This window comes from Euprymna scolopes, chromosome 40 (genome assembly GCF_053919585.1).
Source record: "Euprymna scolopes isolate OS-2025 chromosome 40, ASM5391958v1, whole genome shotgun sequence".
In the NCBI taxonomy this organism is placed as follows: domain Eukaryota; kingdom Metazoa; phylum Mollusca; class Cephalopoda; order Sepiida; family Sepiolidae; genus Euprymna; species Euprymna scolopes.
In genome coordinates this window covers 52157447-52173098 of record NC_136521.1, presented here as the reverse complement: position 1 = coordinate 52173098, position 15652 = coordinate 52157447, and the positions used below count along the sequence as shown (strand labels likewise).

The 15652-nt window shown below is 36.0% G+C and overlaps 1 protein-coding gene across 2 annotated transcripts in view; it reads left to right on the top strand.

Annotated features, from left to right (window-relative positions):
• The window catches only part of LOC145265569 (uncharacterized), a 77043-nt gene that overhangs the window by 17177 nt on the left and 44214 nt on the right, over nt 1-15652 (top strand). For both annotated transcript variants that reach the window (XR_013864675.1, XM_080121541.1), the window contains exon 2: nt 6705-6772. Coding sequence is in view for 1 of the 2 variants with exons in the window: in XM_080121541.1 (XP_079977667.1) it covers nt 6705-6772 (68 nt within the window). In the remaining variant the exon portion in view is untranslated. The remainder of the gene's footprint in view (nt 1-6704; nt 6773-15652) is intronic.

Genomic DNA, 15652 nt, shown 5'->3' with positions numbered 1-15652 from the left:
ACCATAAATATAACGATATTTTTCTTATCGTCGAATATTTTTAAAGCTGAATTTTTTTATTCCTGTACATTTTTTCCTGACATTTTTCGTTAAAACTCTTGTATAAATACTATTTTTAACCAGTTAATCACGATGGAAGCATTTTCATGAAGTTTAATAATATATATAACGAAGGAGAAGAGAAATTGCAAATCTATCGGTACAAAAAAGTTATTTACATTTGTTCGCCATTACTGGATGTTGACGTCACGTCACGTGACATGACTAAGCGTTTTATTTTTTTTACGTATAAAAAACATTGGATCATTCAAGAATTACGTAATGAAAACCATTAAAATTACAGGTTTTTTGGGGCCCCCCTTGAAGATAACTGATACGTTGACCCACTTCTAGTGGTCCGTTTGACGTGAAATTTCGATATTTGTCATCCGGGTGATCAAGGTTCAATCTGATACCAAATTTGTCAACTTTGGTTGTGTCTGTCAAAAGTTTTAGCGTTACAAACAAACATACATACACACAGACGTTTGAGATTTATATATATAGAAGATTAATTTTGGTGGGGCCCACCATAATTAAAAATGGCCGCCTCTCCCTCTCCCCTCTAAAAAAAAAAAAAAAAAAAAACTTTCCTTGTGCAGACGAGACTCTACAATGGCGAATCCCCCTTTCCCCCAAAGTGATAATCTAAAATGAGGCTGGACGGGCCGAAAACATTGAGAAGATGACAGCAATCTTGGTTGGAAATTTAAAAGCCGTAAAGAGAGTTAATATTTAAGATGAAATAAAATCACGTAAAACTACTTTTAAAAAAAAACACCAACAAATGACGCAGGCAGGTTGCAAAGTAACTTTTATTGTCTATGGTAACATTTATTTGTTGTATATTTGATTTTTTTTACCACTTTTTTTGAATCGCTGTGGATTGTAAAACAAACCCCAAATTTTGCTTGGAAAACTTGGAATTTTGTCTGGAGAAGGCATTGGAAAACTTTGGAAAGCCTTAAAAAGTCCTTGGAAATTGACATTGAAAATCTGTAGATAGTCTGGTTGACCAATTTCGGAAGAAACCATCAGGCTGCTCAGCAGTTCATCCATCTGCTGTGACTTCCTGTACCCTGATCGGGGGGGGGTCAATGAGTACATGACCTTGCCCTAGGGTCTCCCACTGTTTCATCATTGCTTAACTTCGATGATCTGGTAAGAACCGGTGTGTTAACGTGATTATGCCGTAAGATTACGTGGTTGATAATGGATGCGAGATCTGCACTTTTTCTTTTAATGCACTTATTCACAATTAAAAAGGCACAGTGCCACTTGGATGCAAGGATTACTCCGAGACTGTGTCTACAGGACACTGTAGGGTGTTGACCAGCGAGATGTCTGTTCACATTACATTTAAACTTCTGCATGTCGGTATAGTTAGGGATGTTAAGCTGTATAAGGTGTTAACTTTGGGCAAAATCAGATTCTTTCGATTATCTGATAAAAAAAAACCTATCTATGAACACTGTCAGATACATAAAGTACATTTGTGTGAAATTTCGTAAAAAATCGGCCCAACTATAGTGGAATGTATAGGGAACGAACTCAGACAGACACACAAAGTTTCTTTTCTATAATAATAACGGTAAGTTGAGTACATTAGTGTAACGCATGGTCAGATCCACGAATCAAACTGTAAATTCTTTCAAACACGTTAACTTCCTGACCAACGTACCTGAAACATTATATATTAATACGATAGCGTGTGTGCTCTTTCGTGTGTCACGCTTACATCTGGGTCGTTTGATTGTTATGTACTTCTGTTTCTTGTCAAATAATTTTACCAAGAATTCTTCATAAGTTTTGGTTTTGGTTTCGACAATAGCTAATGGCACTTCTATTTTTTTTTTTTATATAAGTAATTTTATCAAAAATTCTTCATAAGTTTTGGTTTCGGTTTCGATTATGGCTGAATGAACTCAAGTTATATATATATATATATATATATATATATATATATTTTTAATAAGTTTTTATTTCGGTTTCGATTCAAGCTAATGTCCCCAAGTCATAGGGATATATTTCTTTATTTTTTGAAATCGCAACTTTATAACATATAAAAATCGATAGAACATTAACTCTATAATATATACGAAATCTGCAAGAATTAAAATATATTTAAGCGTACTTTACGACCACGCTTTACCAGGCGTTCATGCTAACTTAGATAAATACTTTTGCAGTTTTAACAAAAAAGCTACAATAATATCAGAGCGTCTCCATTTACACTGAACATCTACAGAATGCCAACATCAATATATTACATATTAACGAGTCCTCTGTGGAATTTTCACAGGTCCCGCAAGTTTTTAATTATTAGTATAACCAACATCAGCTGCATTTATAAGTGAAAGTAAGTTTCCATTTAACCTATGAGTTATTTCCCTTTAAGCTATGAGATTTCATTTCCCTGTTTGAATTTTATAGATAAAGATGACTGGTTTATATTTGCGAAAATCCAAAATATGGTCAACTTACAGAAAAATTGTAACAACTTAGGATATTTAGTATATCTTAAATAGTATGTGAGTAAATCCTCCGCACAGCAATGCTTTTTACCTGGCAATGCTGGGTATGTACACCTAGTATATATCTCTTCACTACGATTATATAAAAGTCACTGTCTGTGTGTGAGTTTGTTCCTCATAGGTTCCGAAACAGCTGAGCCTATTTATTGCAATTTTCACACAAAGATAATTTATGTGTCTGGCAGTGTCCTTAGATATGTTTTGTACAAAAATTTATTCGATAAGTATCGAAAATTGAAAAAATTTGATCTTAAAAATAGTCTTTTTTTCTCTTTATAGATAACTAGGAAGAATTTTTACAGGGGGATTATTTTATGTTACACCAACCAAAGGAAATAATTTTATTGTCTCTCTTGGCCGGTGAAACGTAAAATATTCCTCCGTAAAAATAAGAGAAAAATATCAGCTGACATACTGTTGTAAACAAATACAGACGGAGTTTGATGAACGACATTATCACTATTTTTTTTTTTTTTTCAAATTAGTTCACTGGGAAAATTATTCCTCGTAATATATTATCTATCTCTCTCTATATATAAAAGCGAAAATGTGTGTGTGTTTGTATGTCTCGCAAAAACTTTTGACACAGGCCACGGATTTTCACGAGTTCGGTATCATTTTGAAGCTCCACATCTTGGATGACAAATATCGAAAAATTGGGCAAAAACATTAATTTCTTCATCCTTAACAGCTCTCTTTTTTACAAGGAGGGGTGAAAAATGGTATATTAATGACAAGATGGCTTTACGCATGCGTCATTACGTGCAAAAGACGTTGTACATTGAATTCATTTTAAATGTTATAAAAACCAACCTACTTTCATCCACGCGTCTATAGCGCGATGGGTTAAGTGACAGCGTCATTATCTAAAGATTTCAGGTTCAATCCCAGTTATCAGATATACCTTTTTCTCGATTTTTAAACATTTAATATTGAAACGAGATTATTTATACCATTTTTTTTTTTTTTTTTCGCTTTTCGCTGGGTTTTTTTTTATTTTGATTTCTTTTTTTGGGTTTTTTTTTTTTTTGTTTATCCGATTGTTTTAAAGAAGTTTTACGTCCGTTCACTGTTTTATTTTTGTTTCTTCCGATTTTTTTAAAAAGTTTAAACGGTTATTAATTCGCTTTTTCTTTGCTCCCCACCCCCTTACTTACACATCTCCAAACACCCGGGCAACGCTGTCTTTTTTTAGGGGTAGGGGGTTTGTTTTTCCGATTTTTAAAAAAGTTTTATGTTCGTTGGCTGTTTTTTTTGTTTGGGTTTTTCTGATTTTTTAAGAAATTCTCCCCCTCCCCTACGCACACACCCAGGAAATGCCGGGTACCCCCCCCCCCCGCTAGTCTATATATATAAAAGGCAAAATGTGTGTGACCATTTCGTGTATGTCTCGCAAAGGCTTTTCTCACACATGGTCCCGGGTTCATTACTATCGCTTACAACTGTTTATATAGGTCCTAGATAATAATATCTAGGATTTGGGAAAGCGCGTCGCGCCTAGATTTATTTACATCAACTTTTACAAAATTATTGCTATTTTGGCTTCTCGCGTGTTGATTGGGCTTTTTCGTATAAAAAGCAAAACTAATTCAAACCAGGTTGTGTTCTCGGCATCGCGCCAGGTAACGTCCAGAAGCAATCAGCTTTGATCAGTGTTGTATATCAGACAATTGCTATTCAATCTGGACAATTGGGAGCTGGTTTCCCCCTCCCCAACATCTGTTGGGGAAAAAAAGTCAAATTTGGGTAAACAAACCCAAACGCTGCCTCGCAGCAAAAGTTAACTGCGTGACTTCTATTTGACCTTCTTAATTAGGTCAAATCGAAGCAGCAGAGTTAACTATTATTGCGGACACCTGTTTTTAATAGATAAATAAATAAATTCAAACGTGTCTCCGTTGTATGTCGCGGTGGCCCAATGGTTAACGCTGCATGTTTTTTTTTTCACACTTTGATTTCCAACTTTGCCTCAAGGGTTCGGGTTCGATCCTCATACTCCCGCCCCCCCCCCCCGGAGTTTTGATTTACCTCAAAACACCCGGGCATCGCCGGGTACCCCCCGCTAGTATATATATAAAAGCGAAAATGTATGTATGTGTGTTCGCTTTTTCTGTATGTCAACAAAAGACTTTTTTCAGAGAAGCGGTCGCTCGCTTCACAACTTTTTAAAACTTTTTATATCGCATATAAATCATAATATCTCACAGTTAACAACGAAGCTCGCCTGTCTATTTAATTTGCTCGAGTTCAAGAAGATAAATATTCAATATTTGTTGCTCGCCATATGTGGGTTAGTCTTTTTCCTACAACATCTTGGGGTAAAAAAAAGCGTTCAGCAGTAAATGAATACTATCCCGCAGTCAAACTTGACCTCATTAACTCATTAAAACGGGCACCTGCTAAATCCAAGTAATTAAATAAATTCAAACGTGTTTCCGTTAGCATCTCGCGGTGGGGCAATGGTTAACGTCGCACTTCTTTTTTTCACACTTTAATTTACAACTTTGCCTCAAGGGTTCGGGTTCGATCCTCATACTTACTTTTTTTTTAACCCCTCCCCACACACCTCCAAACACCCGGGTAACGCCGGGTACCCCTCGCTAGTATATATATAAAAGCGAAAATGTGTGTATATATGTATGTGTTCGCTTTTTGTGTATGTGCAAGAAAGGCTTTTTTCCGAGAAGCGATTGGTCGGCTAACAACTTCTTAAAACTTTTTATATCACGTCTAAATCATAATATCTACCAGTTAACAACGGGGGTTGCCTGTCTATTTAATTTGCTCGACTTTGAAAAGATAAATATTCAACATTTTTTGATCGCCGCATGTGCATTAAGCTTTTTTCGTATAATAAAAGCGAAACTAATTCTGGCGGAATTGTTCCGGTCGCAATCGCCGGAAACGTCCGAAAGCAATCAGCTTTGATCAATGTGGAGTTTCTCCTTATATCAGACACTTGCTATTCAATTTGGACAATCCCCTTTTTACGGGGAGCTGGTTGCCCCCACATCTTGGAGAAACAAAAAAAATAAAAAATGCTGCCCCACAACCAAAGTTGACCTCATTAAGTCATTAAGTACAGGCACCTACCAATTCGTAATACTTAAATAAATTCAAGCATGTTTTCGTTGCTATTTCGTGGTGGCCAAGTGGTTAAGGTCGCACGTTTTTTTTTTCACACTTTAATTTCCAACTTCGACTCAAGGGTTTGGGTTTGATCCTTCATACTTACCTACCAAAACTTTTTTTTAATTTTACCCCCCCCCACCGACACAAACACCCGGGTGTTTTGATTTACCCAAAACCACACACACCTCCAAACACCCGGGCAACGCCGGGTACCCCCCGCTAGTCTATAATATAAATCTCACCTGTCTGTTTAAATGTATGTATATTTGTATGTCTGCCTAAAACTTTTGACAGAGGCGACGGATTTTCACGAGATCAGTATTGTTTTGAAGCTCGACCTTTCGAACGACAAATATCGAAAAATTGGCTAAAAACATTAATTCCTTCACCCTCAATTGGGCACTTTTCTACAAGGAGTCGCCGCTTTTTTCACCGATATTTTCGAAAGTCATCCCCTCTTTTCAATTGACTAGTCTTTAATTTAAACCTTTGCCACTTCCGGTTTGGTGACGGACGTAATGGCAAAGACATCATATTTTTTTTTTTTTCACATTCTTTTTCTCCTTCACCGTACAGGTTCGAGCCTGCCTGCCACCACTTTTTTTTGCTCAACACACCTCCAAACACCCGGGCAATGCCGGGTACCCAAGCTAGTAATTATTACAGAATTGATTCTATAATAATAACTAAGCTCCAACCCCTGTCCCATCGCCACAATGTTGCATCTCTGTGCCTGTTTTACGAGTATTTTAATGGAATGTGCTCTGATGAACTTGTTGCACTTGTGTCCCCTTGACGTGGCTAGTAATCAACAGAGGATTGATTCTATAATAATATACGTAATCTGCATAAACTCAAATATCATGTTTAAGCGTATTGTACGATCGGGCAACGCCGGACCGCCAGCTAGTATGAAAGAAATAAAAACAAAAAAAAAAACGTCTCATACATTAACCTCAACTTTAATCTTAATTTTTAAAAATTTTTTCATTATTCCAGGTAGCAAGCCAAGGCCAAACCCAGTTCATGCATCAACGACGAATGGCTGCGGAGTTTTTGGCTTCCAGGTAAGTCTAAATATCTTTTCTAGGAGCATCTTTTCTCGGAAAGCTCTTCAGATTTTTTTTTTTCATGTCTATTACAAACACATTTTGTTTCCAGGAACTATCCATCTGTTGAACACAATATTGCAGGGTTGCTCCCCAACTGAGTATAACACGATCATGTTTAAATCTGATATTAACAAATTCTTGCCAAGTCATTCACTTAAATTAGAAAATTCCGACCATTTAATCTGTCGTTTCTAATCCTCTCATAATATTGTTTATCGTCAAGTTACAATCTTATCAATCTTATCCTTGAGTGGCCTTTGGGCCTTCACAAGCGGTGAGTCAAGATAACTTGGGATAATTAAATTATACCATTTCACTAATTTACGTAAAAATTCTGCCCGACGCTATCAAGCGAAGAAAGAAAAGAAAATTACTGGGCTGGGCATCTATGGAACACGTTACTGTAGGACTGCTTCCCTACTATATTGTGATATAATCATCTTGAGATATACCCTCTCGACTAATAATCATTCCATCTCATTAACCCTTATCCTTGAGTGGCTTTTGGCCTTGATAAGTAGTGATCCATTACTAATAGAAAAATGCCTGTATTTACTCGGTGGAGACCTGTTAACGAATAGAACGTGAAGAAATAAAATAATTGAAAACATATTAAAGTAGTTTTATATACCCGATGCTATATCAGGGTTTTTTTCCATTTTTCTTTATTTTTCATGAAGGGGTTACCACATATCAAAACCCAGAGGCCACTCGAGGATAAGGGTTAATGTGTTTATTGTAGTCATAGTAATCGTTTATGGTGGAAATTTGGTATAATTAGATTATTTACAAGGACAGTTCAATAAGAATTTGTTTACGACAATATTGTAGTTAGTTGGAAAGCAAACCAGTGGAACAGTTTCACAAGCAAACAGTTCTAGCTGGCATTGGGGAGTGTGGAGCCACCCTCTAATTGCCATTGCTTCCAGGTCCACTCTGACCCGGAGTGGTAGTACCTGTTAGGGTTCCCAACTATGGGTTAAATAGAATCCGACTTAAAAAAACAAATATACTCCATTAAAAATCGTTCCTCAAAATCACTAGATTCGGCATTAAATAACCTGAAAAAGGTTGATATGCCGTAAAACAAAAACAACCAAACAGTTCTAGGAAAGAAGCTTTATTCATGAAATCCATGTTTATCCTGTACCTCTGCAAGGCCACCATTCGCCCATGCATGGAGTCTTGTTGCCAAATCTTGGCCGATGCATCTACCACTAGTATTTCCCTCTTGAATAGTGTCCAAAAAAAAAGTCTTCGATCTAATAGGTCCCACTTTGTCAACTAAACCCCAACCCCTGTCCCATCGCCGCAATGTTGCATTCCTGTGTCTGTTTTACAAGTATTTTAATGGAATGTGCTCTGATGAACTTGTTTCACTTGTGTCCCCTCAATATACATATATCTCTGACAAATCTGCTTAGCAACAAAATCACACCCCTTCACTGTTGAGGTCCCTAAATGCCAGAAAGCTTTCTACTCTGAAAGTTTCTTCTCTCAAACAGCTAGACTTTGGAATTCCCTTCCTGCTACCTGCTTCCCTGACTGTAATGATATGCAGAAGTTAAACTAATGTAAACGAATAGGCATGATCACAAATAGTAGCCCTTTACGTCCAAGTGGCGATATGCCTTGTTAGGGGTGAACATGAGTTAAAAAAAAAGAAAAGTTACTTTTAAGCCCTTTGTCTGTTTTACAAGTATTTTTATGGAATGTCCTCTGAACTCCTATCACCATGTATGGAGTATTGTTGTCATATTTGGCCTGGTGCATCTGCTACTAGTCTCTCGCTCCTAAACAAGGTTGAAAAGAGAGTCACCAACCTAATAGTTCCTGAACTGTCATCTAAGCTTCAGCCTCTGTCCCATCGACGAAATGTAGCATCCCTCTGCCTGTTCTACAAGTACTTTAACAGTGAATGCTCCGAACTGCAAGCACTCGTATCCCTCTCAACGTAAATACCCTCGACAAACCCGACAAGCAGCTAAATCACACCCCTTCACAGTAGAGATCCCTAGATGTAAGAGAGCCTTCTACTACAGTAGTTTATTCCTCAGAACCGCTAGACTTTTGAATTACCTTCCGGGTTCCTGCTTCCCCAACTGTACTGACATGCAGAAGTTCAAGTGTAACGTGAACCGACATCTTGCTACCCAACTTCCCACATAGTACCCCTGTAGATTATGTCCCTGATAGTAGCCTCCTACATCAAAGTAGCAATGTTCCCCTTTTTTGGGGTGAAAATGTAATAAAAAAAACAAAAAAAAAACATACAATCAATTTTTCCAAGTACTCCGGCCATTGCATGATAGGTCTTTGCAGACAGTTCTAGTACATATGTTAGGAGCCTTAAGCCTTCTTTATTTCTCCTCAAGGTTGAAAGTTCAATTCTCAGTGTGGGTGACCGCAAAATATAATTGTAAATTACTTAGGACCTCTATTCAGTCATGTGAGGGAAATAAAGGGTTCCATTCGAAATTCTGCTCAGTTTGACGGAAACATTCCAGAGTTCAACAAGATACATCTAAAGAAGCTCGGCAGTTACATCGACCGAATAGTCCTGGATATGACCTTAAACTATGTCCGATGATGAGGCCCAGCTTGCGAACTTTGGTGAGTGTGGAGCCACCCTTTAATTGCTATTGCTCCCAGGTCCACTCTGACTCGGAGTGGTGGTACCTGTTAGGGTCCTAACTATGGGTTAAATAGAAACCTACTTGAAAAAAAAAAAACAAATAGATTTTATTAAAAAATTTTTTCTTCAAAATCACTCGATTCGGCATTAAATAACTTGAAAAGGGTTGATATGCCGTAAAACAAAAACAACCAACCAACAACATCGACCGAAGCATTGTGCAAATGACACTTATGATGAGAACAGTAGTTTGAAGAGTTTGAAGAATCCAAATAATATGAATAACTAATCCTCATCCTTTAATTTCAGTCGATTAAAATCAAGGGAGATAATTCAATAAATTCTATTTTTACGTGTAATTATTTTTATACTGGATCACTTTTGTAATTTTTTTTCGAATTCATCCTAATTTCGATATGATACGTAAGTATGTAATGTTTTCATCTGAAATGCGTTGGTTTAAAAGATTACACAAGCACTATATTTTTCATATCATTATTGAAATGAAATTACGAGTTCAATTTGAGTTACCTCCCTTGGTATAAATAATCAACCATTGAAAAACTCCTTGTATTATTTCCCTTAGACTTGCTACGGCAGTTATAAAAATTGATTTTTTTTTTTTATTATTATTGAAATCGTCCAAACAAGTCATGAAGCTACTTGATGTAAGAAACTAAGGAGAGAGAGAGAGAGAATCTTGTTTTTTTTTTGTTTTTTTTGTAAGAAATGCAACTGTTGCAGGGCGTCGAAGTGTGAAGCTGCCAATCGACTGTACAACTAACAAGATAGATACACAAAAGAAAGATGACAGACACTGATAATGGTTTAATAATAATTGATATCGTGTTTATTATTTACCAACAAACGAAATGGTAAATTTTTGGAAACGGAGATCGTATCTTCACGATCAGTAATGATGAGATGGGATCAGACACTGGAAATTGGTAGCTGGACGTCAGTGGGCACTGATGCAGATAGCTGGACGTCAGTGGGCACTGATGCAGATAGCTGGACGTTAGTGGGCACTGATGCAGATAGCTGGACGTTAGTGGGCACTGATGCAGATAGCTGGACGTCAGTGGGCACTGGAGCAGATAGCTGGGCATCAGTGGGCACTGACGCAGGTAGCTGGGCATCAGTGGGCACTGACGCAGATAGCTGGACGTCAGTGGGCAATGATAACTGGAGGCTTGACATCAGTATGTACTGGAAATTGGTAGCCAGACGTCAGTGGGTTCTGGAACAGATAGCTGGAAGCTGCCAAAAGGTGCTGAGAGGACGGTTCAGCTGCAGGAGGAACCTGGAGCTGCTGAAGTGAGCCGGAGTTCACTGGTTGTAGAGGGGAGTCTGAGAAGGCAGGCAGCAGTAGAGATTGAATTTTCGTACAGGTAGTTTGTCGTAATTAGCTCTGAAAAGGGCTGTTTGTACTACTACTGCTGCTGAGACCCTTTGGCTGCTGGTCTGAGTCACAGTCACATTTTGTGGGGCTCCTTGCTCTGTAGCCAGCTTGTAAGCTGTTTACTTCTCTCCCACTGCAAGAACTTCGACACCATGGTCAAAAAGTGAGATTGAGAAACCAGTGCCCCTATGAAGGAGCATTCTGACCTACAGAAAGTGCCTGGATTGCCCTGTCAGTATTCCCCAGTAAAGGCACCTCAGGCGAGTAGCAATAGACTAACTCCTTCTCAAAGAAAGAAGGCAAGGCCTGGGATGGTGGACCTCCTAAAACTACACAGAACTAAACTTCCATCGCAAAATTAACAGGGACAGGATCATTACTGGAATGGTCTAATCTCTGTTGATTTTTGGGGACTGAGGATAAAATTCCCTAAGCCAGCTTGGGAAAATTTCTGCCAAGAAAGTGCTCCCTTTATGTAGTTACAGGTGATGGTGCCTGGGGAAATAAACAAATGGCTACTATTGATTTCAGATGGAACTGCTTACAAGCCAATATGTGTGAGGCATTCATTGCTTGTATATACAACAATCTTTTAAATCTAAGTATGTTGCTCCTGTTTTGTTGCAAAAAGTTAAAATTTTACATATATGTTCTCTGGATGTGATAAAGGCAAAATCGAAGCCATTAGCAGACATGCACATCACTGAAGTTAAGCAACATTGAGCCTGGTCATTACTAAAATGGGTGACCAATTTGGGAAGTCCAGGTGCTGTATGTAGGAGGACGTCGACACCTCCCTGCACAAAGTTGCAAAAACCTAACGTTGTCATCTCCCCTAATGGGGCTATACATGCGACTGGGGACCACTTGTGAATTTCATACTCCCATGGAACTTCCTCTCTCAGAGGAAGCCAGTTAAACCTGAGTAGAGTTAGTGCTGTTTCACACACACACATGCACACATGTTGATCACGTGACTGTTTCTACCATTGAACATAGTGTTACATGTTCCTTTGGGGTCCTATTCCAGGAACTCAGAAATAATCCGCCTGTCGAGAGGGTCAACATTTTGTCCTCCTTCGCCATCAAAAATTTAATAACATATAAGTAGGGCTATGACAACAGAATATTCTTATTGGTTTAACTCTCGAGTATACATCCGGCACAATTAATCAAGAGTCAAAACAATGAAAAGAATATGCTGTTGTCGTAGTTCTACATATAAGTTATCCCAATTTTTAGCTTAGAAATGCTGCCTATGGGCTTCAGGGGTATTCTGTCAATTATCAGTGCATTTAAACGAAGTTTGCATAACCGTGGTTAACTAGAGAAAGGTAAAGACGACACTTTTGGTTAAAAAGTTAATCTATTCCTTTTTTTTTTTTTTTTTTTTTTTTTTTTTTGAAAACTCGTAATATACATGAGTCGATTACAAGTCCAACAATAGAAAAAAAAAATGAAATAGTTGACAGTCTCTTCCAAGATGGTTCATGTAATGCCAATCCATCCAAAGAACTTCGTAATTTATCTTCTTTCTAAGTTACCACTTGCTTGTTGTTAATGGAATTCCAAAATCATTCGACAGGTTTGGGCGGCTCAGGTGGGACCGTAATAGCAACTGACTGACTGATTGACTGAGCAATGACCAAATAATGGTCGCTGGTATCTTTAGCGTTAGAGTTGGTTAGATTTTTTTATCCAACCTGATTGGTCACTGGCCTTCCTTCATTAGAATGCTCTGCTGTTACTTAATGTCTTTCAAGTGGTCTATTTTGTCTGGTTTATCAGCATAGACTTTACATATTCACAAAGAAAATAATCTAATGGGGTTGAATCGTATGAACGAGGTGGTGAGATTATCTGTTCATTAAATGTTTCTCTTTCTGTAAATTGATCATATACTTTGCAATTTGTAAACACTGCTGGAGCGTCAGTCTGTTATGATGAATTGTCAAACCAAGCTGAACTCCAAATCTCTATCTCTACGATTATATAAGAGTCATTTTGTGTGTGTGTGTGAGAGTTCCTCATAGATTCGGAAACGATTGAACCTATCTTTTGCAAATTTCACACAGTGTTCTTAGATATGTTTTATACCGTAATTCATCTGATGAGTATCGAAAATCGAAAAAATCAAATCTCTCTTACAGATAAAAAAGAATAATTTTACAGGGGAATATTTTAGATTACCCCCAACCAAGGGAGATAATAAAATTTCAGCAAATCATTTCTTCTGGAGATAGAGCTTAGTTGTAGAGCATTTAACTACAAATCAAATGATCCCCTGTTCAAGCCCTGGTGTACCTCACCATTTTATTTTAATTTTTTTTTTATTCGTTTTTTTAAATTTTTTTTATTTGTTTTTTTTATTTTTATTTTTTTTTATTTTTTATTTTTTTTTTTTAAATTTTTTTATTTGTTTATTTTAATTTTTTTTATTTGTTTTTTTTATTTTTTATTTGTTTTTTTTATTTTTAAAATTTTTTTATTTTTTTAATTTTTTTTATTTATTTTTTAAATTTGTTTTTATTTAAAAAAAATTTTTTTTGTTTTTTTTTAATTTTTTTTATTTGTTTTTTAAAAAAAATTTTTTATTTGTTTTTTAATTTTTTTTTATTTGTTTTTTTTTTAATTTTTTTATTTTATTTTAAATTTATTTTTATTTGCTTTTTTAATTTTTTTTGCAAATAAGTTCACTGGGCAAATTATTCCTCATAATATATAATAATCAATAGAGGATTGATTCTATAATAATACGTACGCAATCTGCATAAATTAAAATATCATTTTTGAGTGTATTGTACGACCGGACAATGCCGGGCTGCCAGCTAGTAACTGATAGTTGCCAAATCTGCAATTAAAGAAAATAGAGTTCTCAACTGAAAGTTTTCCCCCTCTAAAAAAAAAAAAGAACACCCTAGATGAACCATATAGTGGGAGGGTTTAGTTTACTTTGAAACTTGCTTGCTTGTTCGTCTCTTTTGTAGTGGGTGTGTTCAATAATTTGTAGAGAGTGTTATGTTGGATCTGACATCGAAATGATACAATCAAAATACTGAGGTACAATATGTACAAAGAATATATTTTTATTACAAACACGGTAAAACAATAAGAGAGCGTGTGTATACATGCATGCATGTGGGCGTACACTTGTAAGCATACTTTTTAACTTGTAATGTGTGTTGTATATATATGTGTGTGTGTATGTATATATATATATATATATATATATATATATATATATATGATATAAAGCTGAACGTCTGTGTGTGTGTCTGGTCACGAATAAGCTCCTATATGGCTGACTATTATAGAAAACTGATCACATATAATGATAGAAGATGTATCGAGAACAGGAATGGGTGTGTTTGATCTGACATAATGATGATTCATTAAAATTGTGGGGTCTGCATATGCGCCTTGTCCACAAAGTATGGAAATAAAAAATTTAAAAATTAAAAAAAAAGTTTACAAGTGTTTTTGATATAGATGTACATAATAATACTTTGATAAGTATTTTTTTTAACTTAAATAGGGATGGTATAATAAAATTGTGGGGTCTGTGTTCGTGCCTGGCCTCCATAGAATGGAAATAGGAACAAACTTTAATAAAGACTTTTCATATCTATCTGCGAAAGTATACTTTGATAATTATGTTTCAGTTTGAAGAAATATGGTATAATAAAATTATGGGGTGTTTGTTCTCGCCTGACCTCCATAGAATGGAAATATGTCACAAAGTTTAACAAGGTTTTTTTTAATATAGATCCACAGAATATTGTGATAAGTGTTTCAGTGTGAACAGGTATGGTATAATAAATTATGGGGTTTATCTATTTTATTTTTACTTTCATCATATTTTGCTTTGGTTTTTATACCCCTAAATTCGAAGCTATCTCTTTACAGCCCTTCCTTTTCATGACCTATCATACTTTCATAAATCAGAGTCCATTTTCTGTAGGCTGTTTTTGAACCCAGTCAACGACGGGTACTTTTGCTAGTATATATATATATATATATATATATGAGCAAACAGTTAATAAAATATGTTTAAAAACACTTTGAAATGAGTTAAAAACATATTTAATCTGAAAAGGAAACACTAGATAAATGGATAGTCCTTAATCCGCAGAGTTTTGAAGAAATACTTTCCTTCTCATCAGAGGGTAGGAATTAGCAAAATGCGGGATTGGATTTTGCATGCAGAAGTATTTAATGAAACAACAAGTAAGTCAAAGATCTTACTTGAAAAAAAAAAAAAAGTGAAGCAGAGGGAATATGGTGAAGAAAAAGGTGATTACACATGAATGGATAGTCTGGTGGAAGATAAAAAATCCAGTGACGGTAAAATCCAAATGTAAAACTTCAAGAAAGTTAAAAGAATTTCCATTTGTACAAGTAAAATCCAAGGAAATCCCGTAATTGGAAGAAGATGGTCCATAATAATCCAAAGGCAGAAATCCATGGAATAATTCACAAAAATGTGTACAAGGAAAAAAGAAAAGATTCCAATAATATTAATAAAAGAAAAATAAAATATGCTTTTCACTCTACTTCCGAGATATAAAAAAAAATATATATATATATATATTAAAAGTTTCTATGAGTTCATTGTATATAATGTTAACACAAGTTCATTAATGTATACACATTGTCTTACCTTAAAACGAAAGTTATGCCTGTCGAGGCGCACAAAATATACGAGGGCAAATAACTGATGCGTATTGAGTAACATTCGTGTGTGTGCGCGCAACATACCTCTTAGCATATCAGTATGAGAAGCGTCTGTCTATACTGT